This window comes from Saccostrea cucullata, unplaced genomic scaffold (assembly GCF_032062105.1).
Source record: "Saccostrea cucullata isolate Sc308-1 unplaced genomic scaffold, CSIRO_AGI_Scuc_v1 ctg22, whole genome shotgun sequence".
In the NCBI taxonomy this organism is placed as follows: Eukaryota; Metazoa; Mollusca; class Bivalvia; order Ostreida; family Ostreidae; genus Saccostrea; species Saccostrea cuccullata.
Window position 1 is genome coordinate 615,646 of NW_026936725.1, and position 23,149 is coordinate 638,794.

At 33.4% G+C, this 23,149-nt stretch overlaps 2 protein-coding genes across 4 annotated transcripts in view; one reads left to right on the top strand and one right to left on the bottom strand.

The window, feature by feature from the left end:
• The window catches only part of LOC134246374 (anaphase-promoting complex subunit 4-like), a 31,281-nt gene extending 21,669 nt beyond the window's left edge, over positions 1–9,612 (bottom strand). Inside the window, exons 1-14 of the mRNA XM_062728734.1 lie at positions 9,515–9,612; positions 9,138–9,271; positions 8,245–8,344; positions 7,647–7,854; positions 7,361–7,390; positions 6,920–6,964; positions 5,535–5,640; positions 4,917–5,021; positions 3,099–3,182; positions 2,636–2,731; positions 1,558–1,619; positions 1,408–1,450; positions 1,047–1,123; positions 303–455 (exon numbers count right to left, since the gene is read on the bottom strand). Of these exons, the coding sequence (XP_062584718.1) occupies positions 303–455; positions 1,047–1,123; positions 1,408–1,450; positions 1,558–1,619; positions 2,636–2,731; positions 3,099–3,182; positions 4,917–5,021; positions 5,535–5,640; positions 6,920–6,964; positions 7,361–7,390; positions 7,647–7,854; positions 8,245–8,344; positions 9,138–9,254 (1,226 nt within the window). The 5' untranslated portion in view covers positions 9,255–9,271; positions 9,515–9,612. The remainder of the gene's footprint in view (positions 1–302; positions 456–1,046; positions 1,124–1,407; positions 1,451–1,557; positions 1,620–2,635; positions 2,732–3,098; positions 3,183–4,916; positions 5,022–5,534; positions 5,641–6,919; positions 6,965–7,360; positions 7,391–7,646; positions 7,855–8,244; positions 8,345–9,137; positions 9,272–9,514) is intronic.
• A 73-nt stretch (positions 9,613–9,685) lies between these two features.
• On the top strand, positions 9,686–22,709 carry LOC134246377 (rho GTPase-activating protein 19-like). 3 transcript variants are annotated; one of them, XM_062728741.1, is made up of 11 exons: positions 9,686–9,745; positions 18,194–18,421; positions 18,535–18,627; positions 18,868–19,077; positions 19,269–19,489; positions 20,005–20,091; positions 20,204–20,329; positions 20,591–20,827; positions 21,053–21,238; positions 21,421–21,726; positions 21,987–22,709. In XM_062728741.1, the coding sequence occupies exons 2-11, from the start codon at positions 18,202–18,204 to the stop codon at positions 22,068–22,070; spliced, it is 1,770 nt and encodes a 589-aa protein (XP_062584725.1). In that variant the 5' UTR covers positions 9,686–9,745; positions 18,194–18,201; the 3' UTR covers positions 22,071–22,709. The 3 variants fall into 3 exon arrangements, with proteins under 3 accessions (XP_062584725.1, XP_062584723.1, XP_062584724.1); XM_062728739.1 differs by lacking the exon at positions 9,686–9,745 and adding an exon at positions 14,759–14,852; XM_062728740.1 differs by lacking the exon at positions 9,686–9,745 and adding an exon at positions 17,715–17,915.
• The last annotated feature ends 440 nt before the right edge of the window (positions 22,710–23,149 follow it).

Genomic DNA, 23,149 nt, shown 5'->3' on the forward strand with positions numbered 1-23,149 from the left:
ATTGCAGTTTTGGTTGGGTGTCAATGGATTTTGTACTTATTTCTATCAATAACTGCTTGTAGATCACTCAATTTTTGCCATACCTTATTTTTTGTGAGAAATTCATTTACTCTCTATTAGTGATCCAAAATATTAAAGAATTGTGGTTTTTGCTCCAGGTAATCTTGAGGAATATTGATAAAAGTAAAAATGAAGTTTTCAGGAGCACACCATCTCACATAATTACACGAGAATAAAGTTCTGGGAGCCGCAGATATAAAGGGATTTATGGTAAATATACATGTACATGAGCTAGTACTTACTGTTGAAGTTCGCTGGACTTGAGAACAAACGAGCCCACAGACATGATGGCATTCTGTATGGTCTGTGTCGTCAGACCTAACACCCCAAACTTCTCATACCACAGGGACATCCCCTTCAACTCCGCTAGATGGTACAGGATGGCCTGACTTACACTGAAATAACATTATAATACATGTGGTAAAATGCTGTAATCATTAACCAGAGAGAAACAGAATCAAAGGGAAAGGATTATACCCAACAAGTGCTCTAAAGGATATCTTGATCAAAAGGCAAAACACTGATGTTCTTCTACATGCACACTTATATCAATTGAATGTACTGAAATAAACATTTAAAATTGAGAAAGGTAAACAATGGATTTGCATGATATTTTGTGTATTTTTAAAGACACTTTTTTTTCAGATACTGTAAGTTGTTTTAATTCCACAGTGTTAAAATTTCACGATATCTCAAAAAGTACCAATTGCGATGGTTTTAATTTCACGCTGCAAGAAATTTATTAAAATTCCTTATAAACTTTAAACATTTTTAAAAACTAATAATAACCTTCACGATGGCTTTAATTTCGCGAAAAAATGATAAATCGCAAATAGAGCAAAATTAAAACCAATCTACAGCACTCAAATTTATTTAAAAGCCTGACTACTGTTATCTTATATCTCTTCTTTGTGAAATGTGTCCTGCAGAATCCAATGCTTGCATTATTTAAAAGCAAATTTTATCTGTATTGATGATGAACTTACACCTGTAAATGTTTGACCACTAGTTTCTGAATGTTGGAGTAGGAGGTTTCAATGGAGTGACCCAATTTCTGCAAACCCTGTAAACAAAAAGTTAGTTTGAATTCAATATTATATCAGTAACACAGTGTTTATGGATCCCTCAGTGTTTATGATATACAAATATACATCATAATTTGTAAAATTTCATTTAATTGTGCTTCTGTGTTGAAGATCAACACTTTCAAATAATAAAATATTTTTGAACATACTTGTGACCTACTTCATTAAAAACAGTATATCGTAGACATTTCAAATTTCTACATTCAAATGATCCTGGGCACCTGTTACATAAATGATGTGTCATTCCTGTCCTAAACCTTACCTTACCAGTTAGGTCATTCAAAAGAAAAGTCTGTAATTCTGGACTGAAAATAAAAGTCAAATATCAATTTTGTGTACCAATATCAGAATGTCTATAAATCATGCTATGATATTCTCATTCTTTAATTTGAATAACTTTATTTTTAAGTACCTTGGGGTCCCAAACAGGAGAAGCTCCAGGAAATCATTACTGACCGTCCCTGTACCCACAGCCTATAAACAGAGAGAATTCCCACCTCCAATAAGCAAAATGAATGTCCAATTTGAAAATCTATCCTCTACACTTGTTATATGTAGTAGGAAAATTGGATAAATATAATTAAAAATTCAAAATAGACAATGAAAGACAAATCATGTTTATTACTAAATTTTACAATAAATTCAAGTTCAGGAAAAACTTCAAAATTACCATGCAGATTAAATTTACAGTCATGTTTATTGTACCTTTAAAGCAGAGAGAGAGAGAAAGAGAGCTAAATTTTAGAAGTACAATATTAATATAATTCAATCATTTTCAAATGTGATGGGACTGATGAAAATCAGACAGTTGAAATTAAGAACTAAAGCTTTCCATTATGTTATCTGAAAACCATGCACTATGCAGTATAAAGATATCAATAAGATTTGGTGCCAGTGTAAGATCTTGTATGATCTCTAAGTGTCCTGTGCATAGATCTGAGATCTGACCTTTTTGTCCCATGTATAGATATCTGATATCTTACCTTTATGTCCTGTGTAGAAATGTCTGAGATCTGACCTTTTTGTCCTGTATATAGATATCTGATATCTTACCTTTATGTCCTGTGTAGAAATGTCTAAGATCCGACCATTTTGTCCTGTGTATAGATATCTGATATCTTACCTTTATGTCCTGTGCATAGATCTGAGATCTGACCTTTTTGTCCTGTGTATAGATATCTGATATCTTACCTTTATGTCCTGTGTAGAAATGTCTGAGATCTGACCTTTTTGTCCTGTGTATAGATATCTGATATCTTACCTTTATGTCCTGTGTAGAAATGTCTGAGATCTGACCTTTTTGTCCTGTGTATAGATATCTGATATCTTACCTTTATGTCCTGTATATAAATATTTGATATCTGACCTTTTTCTTGTGTATAGATATTTGATATCTGACCTTTTTGTCATGTGTTTAGATATCTGATATTTGACCTTTTTGTCCTGTGTTTAGACATCTGACCCTTTTTTCCTGTGTATAGATATCTTACCTTTTTGTCCTCAGCAAACTTGAGAAGCTTGGAATCCATTTCCATTAAGATGTCCTCCCATGCCTCAGACATCTGCTGAACCGTGGACTGTAAGTACTGAAAGAACAAGCACAGCTAATCAGGGATTAGGAAGCTCATCTTGACAAATGATATCTATATCAAGTAAGAACTATGGATTGTAGGGATGAAAAAAAACAAAAGAAAACTTGTAACATTCTCTTAAAATATTCATATTTACTAAGACCTCCATTGTAAAAAGAATGCTTCTTTACAACAACTTGGGTAAGTTTTGAACGAGAAAGAGAGTGCAAACTGTCTCCATTGCAGACTGTCTCCATTAAAGATGCTTAAAATGTAATCTACATGTAGATGTATACACAGACATACATGGAATGCCTTGATCCTTCATATGAACTACAATTATTTTGATTGCTTTGGTAAAAATGATTGTATAATTTCAGACCTCTGTTAGTGTCAAAACTTGTCCAAACTTCAGAGCCATGATCCTCATTTCTTTATGCCTTGATGCAATTAACTTTGTGTCAAACTGAAAAAAAAATGATATTACATGTCTTTGTTTTCTACATTGACTTTTCTGCACTCTGACAAAAACCACAAAGTGTATATTTTAAAGAAAGTGCTGTTCAGTGATTGTAAATTGTCATGAGAAATTGGCCAAAAAGTACTAATTACATACTATAAATTGGGTGCTAGTCACTGCGCCCCAAAACCTTAACGCCCCATGCATGAGCGCCCCAAAGATTTTTAACGGCGCCCAAGTATAAATATGAACACCCCAAATTTTAATCACGAGCGCCCCGAAGGTATTTCACGAGCGCCCCAAATTAGCATTTTGAGCGCCCCAAATTATATAAACTAGTAAAGAACGAAATTATTTTTTTTATTGCATGTTTTATTACACAATTTGATTTTGAACAAAAATAAACTGATATGAACAAATTACAATTCACGAGCGCCCCAAATTATATTCATCAAGAGTGTCTCAAATTTTACGACGTTGCACAAGAATTGTAAACTAGCAATATGAACTGAATGTAAACGTACTTAAAAAATGTCCATGTTTATACGTACATGTACAGATACCGGAACCGCAATTTGTTATTTTGCTTTTTTTTCAAATTTTGATTTATTCAGTGCTAATAAGAAGGATCTTCACATTAAAGAGAAAATACTTGAACTCTGTGTACTTCTGCAGTAACTAAAGACTGTCATATATTTATATACACACATGTTCATTCATTCTTTCGAAAGATGTGGTCTTCTACTTTTTTCCTTTAAATTCGTAATTTATCCAAGGTACCAACTTTACTTTTTAAATCCTCTACATAGTTTGTAAATAAAAGTTATGAATTATATTTACAATCTGTCAGTAATAAATTCTCACAGATTAAATTACGACAAAAATGTTAATGATACTAAAAATTATTTGTAATTCAATCAATCCAACGTCATCTATCTATTAAATTGTTACTAATTTTTAATGCTGAAGTTCAAAATCTCAGTATATCCATGATTCAATTATAGGTTTGTATAGTGCACGTGCCGTGTTTTCCTTGATTATTGTGTATACCTGGTTATGTAATTTTATGTAATTCCACATAACATTACACACCTGTCACTAGATCAGTGGATATGCAGTCTGTGTATACACAGTAAACAATTTCAGGTACCCGATTCATTTGAAACAAAGTAAAAAAAAAAAAAGTTAATATAAACCGTAATTCTGGTCTTTCGACGACATTATACAAATCTGCAGCTACATGTAGTTTTCCTTAAAAAGAAGAAAAAAAATACTGGCTGTAAGTCATATATAATAGACATCGTCACAAAATTATATTTGGGATTACGGCGGTGCACATACTTTTTTAATTACACAAATAATTAAAAGTTGAAAATTAAAAGAATTATACACCAGGCAGTGTTCTTTGAAGAAGGAAAAGCAAACAAATGAATATTTAAACAAAATTTAACTTTTTTTATACGTGCTTACGTATAAAATCATCACATAACGAGTATCTGTGACAATATTATTTGGGGCGCTCAAAATGCTAATTTGGGGCGCTCGTGGATACGTTGGGGGCGCTCGTGATTAAAATTTGGGGCGTTCATATTTGTACTTGGGCGCCAGTAAAAATCTTTAGGGCGCTCATGCATGGGGCATTCTGGTTTTGGGGCGAAACGACAGTAACCCACTATAAATTACATAAAGAAAATCATTTTCTATTTCAGAATTCAGAGAAGGTTCAATGTAAAACCTTACAGTCATAAGATAAAAACTCCTGTGTTGTTGTGTGTTCTGGAGTTCTAATACCAGTGACAAACTCTGGAGATCCTGACTGATACTGGCAGAATGGATTCTCTTTATCTGCAGATTGAAGATATATAACAATGAAAACACAAAATTACAATGTTTAAACTTTTGTTTACTCAATTAAGATACATGTATTAGTATCACTCATATACAATAAAGGTTAAAGGTCAAAAACACAGAATGTAAAACATACTATATACAGGGAAATTTTTGCCCCCATTTTATTTTCGCCCCTTTCGCCCTCTCCTTGATTGGGCAAATTTAAAACGGGGTGAATTCAAATGACACTTCATAATTTCTTATTCAGAACTATGACTGGGCAAATTTAAAACGGGGCAAAATTGTTCACAAGTTCAAAAGGGCGAAAATAACACGGGGCAAAAATAACCCTGTATACAGTATTTATAACCAATATTTGATTCATATGGACAGAATGGCAATCTATACATCTGTTTTGCTTTATCATCTAGCCATAAAAAAGTACAACAATGAAAACAGAATACACTTTAAGAATAATGAAACAGCAGGTTTATAATTATACTCAATATGATAATAGATATCTCTTACCTGGACATTACTGACATCTGGTACTGACAATCTGCTGACAGGACAGACACCATAGGCATACAGACTGACAGTGTTACTGCCAGAGCCAACGATCAAAACATTCAATCTGGAATACAAACATACAGAGTTATTGCCAGAGCCATTCAAAATATTCAACCTGGAAATACAAACATACAGACTGACAGAGTTAATGCCAGAACCAACGATCAAAACATTCAACCTGGAAATACAAACATACAGACTGACAGAGTTACTGCCAGAACCAACAATCAAAACATTCAACCTAGAAATACAAACATACAGACTGACAGTATTACTGCTAGAGTCAACGATCAAAACATTCAACCTAGAAAAACAAACATACAGAAAGACAGAGTTACTGCCAGAACCAATAATCAAAACATTCAACCTGGAAATACAAACATACAGACTGACAGAGTTAATGCCAGAACCAACGATCAAAACATTCAACCTGGAAATAAAAACATACAGACTGACAGAGTTACTGCCAGAACCAACGATCAAAACATTCAACCTGGAAATACAAACATACAGACTGACAGAGTTACTGCCAGAACCAACAATCAAAACATTCAACCTGGAAATACAAACATACAGACTGACAGAGTTACTGCCAGAACCAACAATCAAAACATTCAACCTGGAAATACAGACTGACAAACTGACACTGTCATTGCCAGAGCCAACGATCAAAACATTCAACCTGGAAATACAAACATACAGACTGACAGAGTTACTGCCAGAACCAACGATCAAAACATTCAACCTAGAAATACATACATACAGACTGACAGTATTACTGCTAGAGTCAACTATCAAAACATTCAACCTGGAAATACATACATACAGAAAGACAGAGTTACTGCCAGAGCCAATGTTCAAAACATTCAACCTGGAAATACAGACTGACAAACTGACACTGTCATTGCCAGAGCCAACAATCAAAACATTCAATATGGAAACACAGACATACAGACTGACAGAGTTACTGCCAGAGCCAAAGATCAAAACATTCAGCCTGGATATACAGTTATACAGTCTGTGTTACAATCAAAAATACAAAAACCTCAAAAAAGACTCTCTGCACCACATTTATAGGACATAAAAATCATAAAAAAGACATACTAAACTAAATGAGCAGGCATACAGGTAATACTAGATTTTACAGATTGAAATTTATATTAGTGTATTCAATTTCTGCAAATTCTGAAGTACTAAGGTCAAGTATAAGGTAACCTTTAGACTTATTTACTGTAATGGGTGTGTGACTTATATACTGATAACTTTTATATGTGGTAGAAATACAGTATGTGTGTGTTGAAGGGGGATAGGGGTGTAAAGGTATGCTCTCTTTTTGTACTTACTCTTTCTGTTCACTCAGTTGTTTGCTATCTTCTACAGATTCTTCACTGAAAATTTTTAAACCAATTCACATTACATACATGTAAAGATAACAATATTAACACTGTTTGTGAATTTTTAAAGGTTATTTCAGTGTAGTCAATCGCTTTAGAATTAAAGTTAACACTGCATTTCTAAAGATGAGGAGAAGTGCTAAATGCATAAACAGACAAATCTATGTCATCTGTACATTTCAACAAATAATTATTTCATATTTCAATATTAAATTCAGTTTATTTTTCAAACCAGTTTTTCCACTGAAATGTGGGGCTATTTATTCTTGATGATAAATATGCACAATTTAAAAAAAAGGAAGTTAGTGTGCTTGCTTGTGCAGGGTCTAACTTTTTTATCCTTATATCATTAAAATACATATAAGTTTAACCTCATTAATTCTTACTTACGTAGGCAAAACTTTAGAAAGAGTACCATAGCTGCAAAAACATATATGTAATGAAATACACAAGTAATACTACATATTAGCAAATTATTCTCTTAAAATGAGTTCTATAACCCTTATTTTCTTAAAATAACATTTTGTTCCTATAGGAAGTGAAGATATAAAAGGTTCAAAATCTCTTAAGGATAAGGCGCAAAAGGTCCAAAGTATTCTTCTTACTACCAGCATATCTTTCTATTATCAATTTTGCTGTATATAGAAAAAATTCAAATAAACCCAGCAGTAGCCACCTTTTATTGAGAGGCTGTAACTTGGGGAGATATTCTTTAAAATTGTCTTCCTTATAAGGGTCGGGTTTCCACACAGCGCCCTCTGGTGAGAACTGACAGACCCACTCCATACAAGTTATCTCCCCTTTCATGCTGATCGAATGGAGGATATCTGCATTTTCTATATGGTACAAATTGATTTTCCCATCTGTATAACCAGCAGCCACCACTGAAATGCATTGTCTAAATGTAAAATTTCTATGAGATGCACTTAATAACATAATTATTTTCATAAAACTCAGTTTCCTTGTGTATATTCTGCTCTAGGTTACTGTAATGCAGTGCACTGTGCTTTAATACATCACTTTCATTTTTTTAATAATTTAAATACTGACTGCTTATTTCTATCACAACTTTCAAGCCATAAACAACTCTATAAACACATACATAAATCTATGTTTTTGCAATTTCAATTTAATCAAAATGTATAAAATTTCATATCCGTATCTCTGAATATTTTTTGTGTTCTTTGCTATAATTCTATAAACTTAATTAAACTGTCAGAGCCTCCTCACTTTACAATTGTTAATTTTATTAATAAATTGTTTCTTTATATTACCTTTCCCATCTGGTCTCCATGCTAGAGATTTAACCTTGACATCTTCTGATGGGGGAGGGACAGACCATACTTTCTGCCAGGACAATCTGTGAAGTACCACCTACAAGACACCATTGATACATGTAAATAAATACGAGAGGCCATTACATACACCTATTACTCAGATTTAGTACAATCACTAGATTTAGCTACGTAGCTAAAATTACAAACATAGCTTTATTTACCTACCTGAAGTACCAAATCAAATTTATTGCTAGAATTATCATTTTTCTCTGGATATGCAGAAAATCACACTTTGATGCAGTGTTTATTTTCAACTTTAAACTCATCTGAAACAATTCATGAAAAAAGCTGCACTTTTGAAGATGTGTCTTTTTTTTAGCAATTGCAGTAAAAGTTCTAAAAGTTTTTAAGCTATACATATACAACAGTTAATTTGTGACCAAACAGTTACTTGAAGAAATAACAAAGAAAACCAGTTCTGATCAACATGATAATGGATTGGTAATTATTCAACAAGATGTGAAGTCATCATACATATAGGCCTCACCACACACATTTAGGTGGTGGACAGTTACTCAAACAATAGAAGTATATCTATTGCTTAAAAGTGCTAAAAACACAGCAATGTATAAACTATTTCTGCTTCTGATTGATTTTTTAAAACCTCCCTAGTATAAATATTAACAGTCATATAATTGTGATTTTTTTCTTTATTAAATGAAACACGTAATTTGTGAAAAATTTTAATTGTAATAGCTAAATAAAGCTACGGTAGGTAATTCTACCTACGTAGCTAAATATTACTGATTGTACTGGACCTATTTACTAGAGTACACTTCGTTTAGACAAGTTTATCTTAACAAGTATCTTTAAGCTTTTATGTTTGTTACCTCCCCTTGCACATTGGCCAGTGCAATTAGGTCAAACTTTGGGGACCACAACATGAACTCCACTTCCACAGACACATGCTTCTCATCCATAAGACGAAAAGAGGTTTCTTCTGGCATTCTTACTTTTCTATGAACTGGAAATTTAATATATGATCAACGAGAAATAAATGTTGTCATTGATATTTTGAAAAGTCCAAAGAAAAAAATAAAGAGTGAACAATAAAACCCAAATGGCATAACATAGGGCCTAACTACATAAGCCTAGAGATTTTGATTTTGTGAATGTTGCCAAATCCACAATATACTTCAGCAGCGTACAAAGAGTGATCAACAAGATTTAAAACACAGTTGGTGTTATTTACTTTTAGTCAGATTACCTGGTATTTGCACTTTTTTTATATTTTAAGTGTCTAAATGACAAATTAGTGAATTTAAAAGGAATAGGATTCTTTTAACATGGGCGCAGACATCTTGGTTTTAAAACGAGGCATCCAATGAAATATGATGTAAATAAAGAGCGTGACCAATCGTTTATTATTTTACTTCGTGACGCGGCCATTTCAAGAAAGGGAGAAGTGGAAAACGTTAGATAAAGTGTAAAAAAAGATGTAAGGTCATCAATAATATATCTATGAATTTTGTAACAGTATAAATATATAGTAGGTGTCAATATTACTGGATAAATCTAGTCCAATTCCTTCAATTCAGTAATTTAACTATATTCATATATTGTGGTCCCGGGGGAATCAGTTCATTCAAATTTTGCAGCCTCATAATGAAGTGATGTGTTTTATATGTCAGATCATGTTCAGAGACTCATGGTGTAAATTTAAATAACTTTCCATGTCTGATCCTGGCCCTAGTTATTTCAACTATGCGTTCAATTCACATCACTGTTGCTAATGATTTATTAGATAAACAAACTGTTGGCGTGAAAATTTGAGCTCATCAATGTCCCATCGGTAATGACCTCAGCTGCTGATTATTGTAGATAGAATGATTTGTCATTAAGATAATTTTGCTTAGGCTGGCCCGGCTATAAAGAAATGTTTGTGCAAATCAATAGACAGGCTAAAATCTATGTATTTTTACTGCATACAGTCCAGCTGGCTACAAAGTTTAAATTAATTAATGTGGTTAATGAAGAATGTAAACATGAACATGATTAGTAAAGTCACAATCATTTGTTCATGGTATATATCTATTGTAGGAATAAAGGTAACTAATGCTACACATATCTTTACTGAATAATCATACAGACAATCACATAAGCATAACCATATGGACTCAGTTCAGTATTATACATCTTGTCAGCATCAACATTTATTGAAAGATACTAAAATATTTTTGAATTTCTTTCTTATTATTTAACATGATATAAATTATTTATTTATAGTGGAATAATAATTATTATTTTAAGACACTTATTTCACGAAACCAATATGTATTATATTTTTGCTGTAAGTTTTAATGACCAAATTTATTGTGATGAATTAATTAGAATGAGTGTAAATTAAATTATCAAGCAAACTGAAGAAAAATAATCATTATATAGAAAGGTGTCACACCCGAAAGAACATCTAACACTTTTATTATCAGAATACAATGAGGCAGACTGTCTGTCTGTCCTCAAACAATTAATGAGTAAAGTAATATAATATATACAGCCAATTCCTGTAAAAACAAATTAGTCTTTTGTCTTTTACAAAAGGAGAGATAAATGAAGTTAGTACAACCCAAAAGGTTGTATTTATTAGTTTTTCACTTTGTGGAAGGATAGTAAAAAGCATTTCACTGAGAACATAACTCCAGAGAAAGCATAACATGGACCTTCATAGTATGAATAATTTAATTAGGTATGTTTTGCTATATAATTCTCATACCTTTGCAGTGCCTTTTTATCTTTGAAATTAAGTTCTAATAGATTGTAACACAAAATAAATAGTGCAAAGGTTAAAAGTCATTTTATTTGAGGGGAGGGGGTCATTTTCTGCACAAAAAAATTTCACTATTTTTGTTATTTCTCTTAATTTCTAATAATAGCTAGATTAAGTTCAAAATTGGCATTGATATATGGATGTAATCATGTCACATAATTTGAAAGCCCATAAAAATGAACATAAATATTACTATGTAGCATTGTGTGTATAAATGTATGATTATAACTAGGTGATGGGCACATTTGATAAGTTGTCCTGTGGCATTTTATAAACAAGGGATCATAACTAACTGTGCAAACAGAGATACAGATTTTTTAATGTTTCCTAGTTTTAATAAAGGACTATTTGACATGTTAAAAACAAGGGGATTTTTACTGGTGATTAAAGTATTAACACCTGATAAATCCAGAGGTTTGGCATCTTACGAGAATGAAAACCTAGCTGTCATACAATAAATTAGCACTTGAAATTGGGAAAATAAGCAATAAATATGAATAAAATTTGTTATGTTTAGAAAAATTTATTATCTATTCATGCAAATAAAACTGTGAAAACTTTTTATTCCAAACAGCCTTTAATTTTTTAATAATATTGTTGTGTATTGATGTGAAAATTTCAAAACAATTTTCTAAAATTGTCATGTAAATGTATTATGAAAAATAAATGTTATAATTTTAAAGGTTCATTCATTTCATATAAAAAGCAATTAATATATATTTACATCCAAAAGAGTGAACATTTTATTTTCTTTGAAATTTTTTTTAGTCTTGTGTATTCATGAATAAATTATTGTATAAAAAAATTAAATAAATTTTTTTAAAATTCTAGTATCTCACTATAACTGCACAAAATAAATAAACAAGTTTAAAAACATTTTTTGCACACCTCTGAGATAGAAATCACAATAGAACTGTGATTTTTGGTAAGATTCTAACACTGATATAACTGTATTTTAGGGGGATGGGGGTTTATCTTCTTGTATCTCTATCTTGTTCTGTCACCAGTGTCAACACTGACCCATTATTCACTCAGCTGTCACCTGTGTCTGGTCCAAATTACATGATCACAAACAATGTAATCAGGGCCTGAAATCTACACAAGTCCTGCTCAGCTACCAGCCTTCCCTATAGTGGAAGCACTGTTAAGCTGCAAGGTACCCATAGCTGGGGAAAATTGTATTTTGGAGAAAAAAAACTGGAAGTCTTCCTGGTGTCTTAATGTTGACAAGTTAATTAACACCTCTAATTACTGCTAAGGTATCCAGGATTATAAACATCTGACTCAGTATTACACAACTTCATTCAGTCATTCCATGGTGAAACAGGTGGATGTTTTAATGTGATAATTTCATTCTGGATGTGTTCAGTTTCCCCCAGTGATAATCATGTATAGATTTGATACTGTCCAGCTCTTTGAGCGAATCATTGCTGGTGAGTATAATGTTCATGTCTTGGGGAGGGGTTCGGTCAGATAACAGGGGAATCATTCATCCTCACCCAGCCATGCCATCCCAAGGGGGATCAGCTGCTTAAAAGTTATTAAGGTTTATGGCAAATCTATGGGGCTATCTAATGAAATCTAAATGAAAGTCATGATTGCAATTTCATTGACCCAAATTTATGGGTCTTCTATAGACAAGGGAAATTGATTGGCAATTGGAAAGTCCCTTTGGTCATTGTTGAGAAATGTCATGAACTCAAGTGTGAAAATAACTGAATTGTTTCAGCAAGATTTTAGAGACTAAGACTCTAAACAGAACTAAACAAAGACCCCCCTTGTGCTGATTTACCAGACAGGATATACAATTTCACAGTTTTGGGGGGATAATAAGTTTCAAGTGTGAAGCAGTTGGAAGGTTGGACTGAATTCATGCAATTTAGTGTTCTTTAGGTACTTCTAACTTGTTTTGTGAGTGACAGGGTGTCAATAGACCACAGCTTGGACATTTTTCTTTCCCTGCATTAAATAGTTACAGGGGATCTGCAGACCCAGAAGGGGCTTGATGAGGGTTCATTGTACAGGTGAAAAAGTAATCATTAGGTATACAGGGCTTTATTCAGGGGATTTACACTAATTTGTTGAATAGCAGATGTTTGAAATGTCATTGTGGTGTAGTGGTTACTGCTAGGTCTACGGAATCCCTATATTCAATTGGCCCGAAACAACAATATTTATGACCAACTCTGACATAATGAAGAACAAACACAGCCTCTCATAGTTTATCTAATTTCATTATCCATGCCCTCCTTCAACCTTGTAGCCACAGTTTGTTTGAATTAAAAGTGAATTAAGAGACTGGTCTGTGTTATTCTAGCCATTTTCAGGGAATTCTTGCAACCTGTACAAAATAAACAAGTACCTGTTTAGTTGTGAATGTGAAAGTAAACACAAGTCTCGCACACTGACAGTCCCAGTACATTCTCATTATATTGATCTCCTCTGGAATCATTATTATAGGGATCATGCATCTACATAAGACAGGTTTGTCTAAATCTTCCTTACTTTAAATTCAAACTTAGATAAAATAGCAATTGGGAATAGAAAGTGACTGTGTTAAAATAGTTATTTAATAAAAATATAAAGTAAGAAAAATCTATTTTTTTTCTTGAGCATAGTATGTATTTCAGTGTCATTGGATTGAAACCCCTTATGAAAGCTAATTTAAAAATGTGAAAAAAAAAATATAAATGGATTTTTTTTTTTGCATATCTGTATGAATATTTATAGTAAGATGACCAGTATTTAACTTATAATATGAAAATAAATAAACCTATATATTGAAAGATGTTTTCCTACTTTACAAGTAAAACTACATTTTCCTGTTTCTGATCATTTATGTAATAACTATTGAGAGTTTATATATTGCCTTTGATGTCATTAAGTAACTGTTTAATACATCCTGTGATCTAAAGATTTTTTTTATTATGACTTAGACCAGTATCGTAGACTGGTCTAACCATGCCTCTCAAAGTTCAAACAGAAAAGTGGTCCAAGTTTTACAGGAAAGACCAAGTTTTTATCTCCTTTTGAGCCACTTTTATGACTTAGACCACATAAGTGTTGTCTTTGATCTTCTGCTTTCTCTGTCCTGAGGGGCAGCTCATGGATTGCATTGACAGAAGCTTTCTGATTGGGTAGAAGTCCTGTGAACTTTCACACTGTTCATTCACTGTTCTCTTCTCTGGCCTCCAGCCCCAAAGGATATCATTCCATTGTAGGTTAATTGTTTGTAAACTTTTTTTTCCCTTAACTTAACAATGCATTTATGATTATTTATTTGCTGAGGGAAGTCTTCCTTTGACCTCTGAACCAACACAGCGTGTGTGAGATAACCTATAGCTTCCAACCTTGGATTGGCTTAATTTGAACCCAGCAGGGGTCAAGAAGATTTGACCTGATAAAGATGTTGGATCTGTAGGGTCTCCATTTTTTGAGAAAATACACACACAGTGGGGTAGAATCCAAACTAATGGAAACCTGACCGACTTTTCTACAAGGATTTAATATTGACTGAGGGACCTCCCACTCTATAGACATATGTAGGGAATGACAACATGTGTATGCTGACATCTTCATACTGAGTTTGGACCTGGGTGATGATTAGTGCTGAAACAATATAGTAGTCTATTTTGAAACTATTTAGACTGTTTGAACCTTGATTTAGGGAGTCATTAAGCTTCAGAGATTTAAGGAATTATGGTTCTGTCTCCTTTCCAGCAGAAATGTTATGGATTTGGGATGGATATGTGTTTTACAGACTTCTTACATGACTGCTGTAAGTTAAAAGTTAATTGAGGGAATATATGTGCTTTTATTTTTTTTCTCCATTTATTAATTAGTAAAAATAGTTTCTTAAATCACATTTTGAAAAAAAGAAAATTAAAATGATATAAGTATATAGCACCAAAGAAAAATTAATTGTCAGATCTGCATTTTATTCTTTTTTTTACTATAAGGCTAAGATGAAAAAAAAAATTCCTTGATTCTCATCAAGTATTTTGGGGGAAACTGTGACAATGGGAGGATTTTTTTAAAAAAATTGTGGGGGTCGGTGTTTCGTTGTACAGATATTTTGTTGACCTCGGTGTATGATCTATGTTACCTGAAGAAATATTCATTTTAGAATGAAAAAAAAATGATAAAGATCAAAAGACATACTAGGACTAAACTGCAAAAAATTCCACAAATAATTGTTTGGAAAAACAAAAAAAGAAAGAAAGTGGAGAACAAAATTCGGACATAGGAGATGAGATGGGGGGATGGCCTAACTTACTTGATGTGTGCATCCCTAATCAGAAATTCAAAATTGCAGTTAGGGAATTTATTTTGTAGCTTGCAACAAGTTATAAGAGCAATTGCAAAGTTTGCTCATCATTAAAAGAGAGTTATAACTAGATAAATTTTGATACCCATCATTACTTAGTTAGATAAGCTGTGTTATCTAGGGATTTAATTTAATCCCAAGCCTGGGAGACTATCTATACAACCAGTCAGGGGGGATCAGTGCTAATGATAAGTTAATCTCCAGGTTAATTAACACACAGGCCACAGATAAAAAGGTGTACTTCTCTGAAGATTTTTATACAGAGTAATTCAAAAAGACTCAAACTTTAAGTGGTGTTTTAATTTAGCACAAATAATCATGGACCAGAAAAAAATTTCTAGTTATACATGTATATGATATACATGTAATGGGAATAGAATACATAAAGAAAGGGTATTTAGGACTTCCAGGAACCACGGCATTCAAGATTTCCACATTGGAGATCAGAGTTTAATTATATCCCTCCCCTCAGGCCCTATTAAGAAAAATACTATATTAAAGCTAGCTATTTTACAAAATGATTTATTTGATTTCGACTGCAACTAGGAATATATCAGGCTAGATATGTGTTACATTATATAAAATGCAATTATAGATTCTCTAATAGCTTTAAAATAACAATTCATTATGAATACTGGAACTTGCAGGGATAATAAACTTGTAGGTTAATTATTTTTGTATGTGAAAATTGAGTCGAAGAAATCAAGCAAAGAAGGAGCACAATATTAAAGAAATAGTAAACACTATTACTTTTTTGCTATGTTTATGCAGTATACAAGTACATTATGGAATGTTAAACCTTACATTTTCACATATACTCATGAAGTGTCATTAAGAGTCCAGAAGGTGAATATGTCAGTTTATATATACTGTTGAAACACAAGCTCTGAAATTAGCAACTGCCTGCTAGATTCTGCCATGCCCAGTGGAAAGTGAGGAAGGGTCATTTAGAACCCCCTTGTGAAAAATCAGTTAATGGTCTTTCAGTAGGTATGGATGCTTATCAGGTCTTAGTTATGTCAGAATGAAATGCCCTGTCAAATGTCATGAACAGTGGCTGCTGAGGCTTTGGTAATCAGGTCATGAGTTATTGTATTCAGTATTGAATTTGGATGAAGTGGACAGTTGTAAAGGCATAAGGCCAGTATTGGTCACCATTAGATGTAAAGTATTGATCTCTTATATAATGTCCTACACCGGCTTTGTTTGAGGGTATTATCTGTATTTGCTTATTAAGAGGACATGTGTGCCTTTGATGTTCAGAGTATAGAGTCGGTGGACTTACTTTGAGATTGTTGTGTTCTGTGAATTTTGATTTTGAGGTAAAGTACTAATCATAAATTGTTTTCCATCATGAAATAAATTTTTTTTTTTGATTTCATTTAGTTATATGGAAAATATTTCATTGCTTATACATGTAAATCCCTTGGTTGCAATCTGGTTTTATTTTCAGTGAATTTTGCAATTGATAATGTTTGGAAAGTGATTGATGTTATTGAAATCAAAATTATAAGGAGAAGAGAAGTTCAAAGGGATTCTAGGGGTTCTAGATTGATGGTCTTATTTATCAGGCTGGCAGGTTAACATGGTCCAGACAATAGGATTCCCTTAGGTCCTTTAAGGCCCCTGGCCACTACTGAATGAACTCTCTTGTCTCTTGTTGAACAAGGTCATTACAAGGAGCAATTAAAATTTACACAATTTTAATGCACACTGGATGGATTATAACTGTATAATCTGGCTGAATACATGTAAATCAATTTTTATCTGACAACTACAACAAAAACTTTTATTAGTTCTTGTAATAAGTATAAAGACACTGAATTATGTCTTTACAGAATTTCTGATTTTCTATTTTTGAGGTTTTTCGAGTTACCACTAGTTTCTAACTGCAGGGTTGCTCATTAAAAGTAAATTGATTAATTGTTTATTGATATTTTTTCATGGATAAGGGTAAGTGCCAAATTAACAATTTCCACCAGTCCATTACTAATTATGCCGACAGTGACCCCTGCTGATTAGCACCTCTTGGTTAATTTAATTAAGTTTTGTTGGGTGTATGTCACTGTAGACATTTTGCCAGTTGTATACTGTTCAGCATTAGTTCAAGTCTTACTTTGTATGGTATAATTTCTACAGTTTTTACATCATTGCATAAAATATTTATGACACTAAAATGAAAATACATCCTGGTAAGTTGACTTTCCTATTCATTTCTTGATAGATCAGTCTTTTTAGAAAATTATTCTGCATTACAGAAAGTGAAATAAGATTAATAAAGGTTTACTGTTATGTAAACAAATGACATCCTTAGGGGCTATGAAATAAATTGGATAAAGGATTTCCTTTAGAGCCCAAGGGGCTTTGGCTACTTGATCAACATTGTTTGATCAGTCGTCCACCACTGGCTTAGTGGGCAGCAGAATTAATAACATTTCCTGTTATTTTTTAACAAGAAGGGCAGTCCAGTTAGCATTGTAGTAATGGACATACTGTAAATTGCAATTATGAAATGTAAGATATGGCAGATTGTGAGGAAAGAGAACATATGGACTTCTTTTCCATTGTGTCTGAAGGATACCTTTTTTGAAAAGTCTTATTTGATATAGATTTTATGATTTGTCATGTCAATTTTTTTTTCAATTTGGGGGGGAAATACCCTTTCTATGTTTGAAATATGAAGGCATCCTATAATAATTATTTGAGAAGGTAGAGAGTTTTGTTTATAGTACATGTACTAATAAAAATGCCATTTCTGTGTTACAAATAAGATAATCTCTTTATTTTTACAGCCTATGAGATGTCCACCCCTGTCGTGCGACGTCGGCACACGGACGCTGACAAGTTGGTAAATCGGCTGAAGAACGCCATGCCAGACAAATTCCAGGTCATGGTTCAAATGCACCTGTCCTTCATACTGGACTTAAGTGGATCCAAGTTAGAAGAAATGTTCAAAGAACCAGAAAAAGTCGACACAGTGCCAAAAAGAAAAAGTGCTACTCCCTTCTCCAAAAAGAAAGGTACACGGGCTTCATTCAACATTTTAAAAACCTTCTCATCCTGTAGTGCTTCTTGAGCTGTGTAATTACTGACTGGAGTTTATTTTTATGCATTTTTGTTTTTTTATTCACAGATAAACACGCTAGTGCTCTGTTTGGAACTGCTCTAAGCAATGAGAATGTGGCCAGGATCTATCCACTGATTGAGTTCCTAAGCCGACCAGAAAGTAAGTGAAAATTGGCAGAAAAACACAGAAGTAGATCTCTATTGAAAAATAACAGTTGAGGATCAAAAGATTTATCAACCAATAGGAAATATCCCACTCGTGATTTGACAATAGCTTTTCTGGGCCTTTTGTATTTTCTGTAAAAGATTAACATGAATATTGAAGATTTGATTACCTTCTACAAGGTGATTCTGGACCTTATAATGTGGTTTATTTCTAATTTCTATCTAATTTTTTCAGACCTGAAGACAGAAGGTTTGTTCCGTAAGACTGGTAATGTAGCTCGCCAGCGATTACTGAAGGAATGGTTAAATGAGGGGGTGGAACTCTGTCTAGATCAGGAGACCTTCACCCCTCATGACTGCGCCACCGTCCTCAAAAACTACCTTTCCGAGCTCCCAGAGCCCCTCCTGACCGAGAGGCATTACCAGGCTCATTTACAGGTCGTTGGTAAGTGGTGTGTTTTATCCCTAACATTTCACTCTTAAAATACACAATTTTCAGTATAAATTTTTTTCAGTATTTTTCCTTACATTTTTTTACATCAAGAATCGAAAAGCAAAATTGTTCTAGGATTAAAAATTAAATATATTTGAGATATTTTGTAAACAAATTTATCAACAGAATTGTGTGATTTTCAGACATGGTGTCCCAATCGACCCTTGAGACAGAGAAGACGAAGGCTCGCAGTAAGCAGATGAAGGCCCTACAGCTGATGTTCCTGGCCCTGCCCCCCACTAACTGTCTCCTGCTGGAGTGCCTCATTGACATGCTTCATCGGGTGTCCAGAATTTCAGAAAACATGATGACTGCTCAGTCACTAGGAACCGTGTTCGCTCCCTGCTTGTTATGTTCCAGAAAGGTGTGGCTCGTCTTAAAATCTCTTTTTTTTCCCCAGATTTTCTATGGAAATCATAATTGTGTAAATTTAATAACAAGTTTACTGGTTTGTTAAAGAGGCTGGGTGATGATGGCCATTTTTAGACTATTTTGATCTCCTTTAGAAGAAGAGCTCCATAGAAAGATATAATAAATGATCAAGTTTTAAAACTAAAATTAATGAAATTTTTCTTTGCCAAATGATAGTTGACAGCTCAAGATATCATATCTAAAAAAATAAGTTATATTTGGTGGTTAATAAAAAAATAATCTGTTGACCCCCTAGCCTCCTTAAAGGTTGTATCAATTTGCATGGTATATGGTTTCAAATATTCCATTGAATATTATAAATAAATGGATAGATGCTAGAAGTGATCACCTTCCTGATCTTGTTTCTCATGATACTATTTGAATTTCAGTTGTGAACCTATTTTAAAAGTCTGTGTTGTAGAAGTAAAATTCATAGTAATTTATATGATCTGTATTTTATGTTATCAGATGCCACCAGAGGAATTACAGTACCTCTCTCCCAAGTTAAGCCAAGCGATATCCTTTATGGTGGAAAACGGTTCACAAATTTTTAAAGTGAGTATATTTTACAAAGTAAAAATGTGACATTCATGTCTGAAAAAAATATAGCAAAGCTAAAAAGACATTAATTAAGTTCTGAGTAAATGTGTTTCTTTTTGTTCTGCAGACACCTAGGGAACTAGCAGCAGATATTGCCAATTTTTGGCGGGAAATGGAAACACCAAGCAAGTGCAATAGGGTCAAAAGTGAGGGTGACCAGGATAGCTCTAGCTCAAGTCTGTATAGTGCAAAGGTGAGAGAAAGGAGACTGTGTATAAATCAGAGTAATGGTTACTGAGCACAATCGATGATAAATTAAAGAATTTCTTAGAACTACTCATATTGCTTAGAGACACTTGTTTTCTGAACAGGCAGTTTCAAATTGCCCATTTTAAGCCTTAGTGTGATGCTTGGACATACTTGTAATATTTTTATTTATGGGAAAATAATCTTCCCTACTTCTGTCCTCTTTGAACTGTGGAAATGTTATTAAAGTCATCCCTCTGTTTTACAGAAGTACGGAAGCACACAAGCGGTTAATACAGTGGTACGTTTTGCCGAGCGGAAATCCTCCAGTGATTCAGACTCAGGGACTGACACCCAGGTGGCGCTGGCTAAACTCTACGCCCACGTACAAATGATGCCCGACTCATCCAAAAAGAAAAAGTTACTCAAGCAGTTCAATCAGGCCAGTGGGTCAGCTCCCCCCAAGAAACACTCCAGGAGTAGGACCCTGGGTGAACAAATTAAGGTATGTAGCTCATTGTTCTCTTGTAAGATAAATCTCTGTATTGGTATACAATGCACACAAACTGTCAGATTGTTTCATCAATTTGAAAATAAATATATTCATTCAACTTCATTTTTTGCTATTCTTCGGGAAGGAATCCTGCTTTTTTGCCAGTATATGATCTCTGAATGGTGTAGTAAGCATATGGGAACTGTTAAATAAATGTTGTGTGTTTATTTTTTACAGAAGCATTTTGGGAGTCTACACAGACATCACAAGAGAAGGGGAACCAACGAAGACAGTAAGGTGACAGGAGGCCTACCCTGGACTCTCACTAAAACCATAGACATCGACGAAAACGACAACCTCCACCATGACGACGTGTTCATTACAAAAACTCCTGACGGCAAAACAAGGATAGGACTGAAACAGGTGGGCAGGGTTCAAAAATAAAAATGGTGTCTTGGAAAGTTTTGATATTGTGAATTAAATATTTGTAATGTGTAATAAAAAAAAATCTCTGCCAAAATCTCACTTTGTGCTTCAATTCAGAATATCTGGATTTAATTAGTTGCTTTGTAACATATTCTAAAGTCTTTTGCTTTCTTTTACAGCCAGGAAGTCCAGCAGTTCACATCGTAGACCTGAGTAAAACTCCCAGCCAAAAAATTAAACCCAGGAAGAGGCGGAGTAGTGGTAGTAGTGACGGCAGTATTCCAGAGAAGCGGCCCTCTCCCGAGAAGATCACCAAGGTGCCCTGTACAGAGAACGAGATTCAATACCTGGCCAGTATCCCTCACGAGCGGCGGCACTGCCCATGTACCCCCAAACAGCTCCACAACAAACCCATAGCCATGGTGTCACCAATGAACCAGTCTCCCATATCAGAATCCGTGAAAAAAATTCCCTCCAGAACACAAGTAAGAGGCTATGAACATTTCTTTTTTGTACTACAAGAGTAATCCAAATTGAATGCTAGGGTCTATTTCAGAGTCGAATGCCTAGAAGTAAATAATGTTATTCATTGAGAGAGTTTTAGAATGTTATTCATTGAGACAGTTTAAATCATTATATAGACTAAAGTGTTTTATTTTTTAGCAGTGAATGTTTATAATAATCATAAAAATTATTTTAAATCTGTTTGAAAGTATTTTTATTCCATTACTTTTTATTCTTGCAGAAAGCCATGCACACACCTAGGTCCAGAATGCCTCTTCTAGTCATCCAATCACCGACGAATTTATCTCGAGAGAGCGTTCTGTAAACATTACCTAGTGTTCAACAGCTAGTGCTAAAAAACATTCCATATCAGAGTCACAAAGATGGACAGTTTTATATAGTGTCAAATTGTACAGAAAGTGCTGTGTATATTCTTAATATGTGTACAGTGTATAGAAAATTGTACAGTCTTCAAATATTTTTTTATAAGGGGAGATAACACAATTAACATTAATGATAATGATACTCATTTATTAAATCCTCTCCATAATAAATGTATACTTAACCTTTAATGTGCCATTACCAGATTTCCTTGGACTTCTTTCAGAAGTCCGATTTGTGATAACCAGTTGCCCTTCTATCACTGAGGGGTCTGAAGAGATTCTGTATCTTAGTGCTTCTGTATTTCTGTAATTTTCCCGTTTATTTCTGACAATCTCCTGAATCCTGTCTGGATTCTTATGTCTAAAGCACTGTCATAACCCACTGTTTCCCAATTGGTAGTGCTTTGACAAATATGTTATTTGACCTTTCAATTTTATTGTGGTCTTGGTATGTATTCTTATAGAATGGTCAATTGGAGTGTGAAATAATCAAAAATAATAAATATGGTAATCTCATATCAAATAACATGTGAATATTGTTTTGTCTTTTATTTAAGTGTATAATAAAGCATTTAAAATTGTTTTTTTTTTTTTTTTTTTTTAAAGATGGAGCAAACTATGATAACTGTTACCATTTCCAACTGACAATCTTGACTTTAAACATTTTCTTGAACATGTAGTGTTGGAATTTATATACACAAGGGAATCCCCTTATACAAGACATGGGGAGAACATTCTAACATTTTGTAAACTTGGGAATCATTACTGGCTCAGATCTTGTACATAAGACCATTCCAAGTTTTTTTTTTCTGTGTTTACAATCCAGTTATTCACAAAAGAAAGAACAAGGCCAAAGCAGAAAAACCAAATACTGTACATACAGGGTTATTTTTGCCCCTTGTTATTTTCACATTAGCAAACAATATTACACAGTTTTAAATTCGCCCAGTCATAGATTTGTTTAAAAAATTATACAGTATTCTTTGAATTCGCCCAGTTTTAAATTCGCCCAAATGAGGGT

What these genes read in the sequence shown, in the direction of transcription:
- LOC134246377 (XM_062728739.1), top strand. Translation starts at nt 14,774, where the DNA reads ATGGTTCTGTCTCCTTTCCAGCAGAAATGTTATGGATTTGGGATGGAT. An exon ending in TCCCTTCTCCAAAAAGAAAG is followed by an intron (nt 18,422 to 18,534) that starts GTACACGGGCTT and finishes TTTTATTCACAG; the next exon opens with ATAAACACGCTAGTGCTCTG. An exon ending in CCCTGGGTGAACAAATTAAG is followed by an intron (nt 20,828 to 21,052) that starts GTATGTAGCTCA and finishes TATTTTTTACAG; the next exon opens with AAGCATTTTGGGAGTCTACA.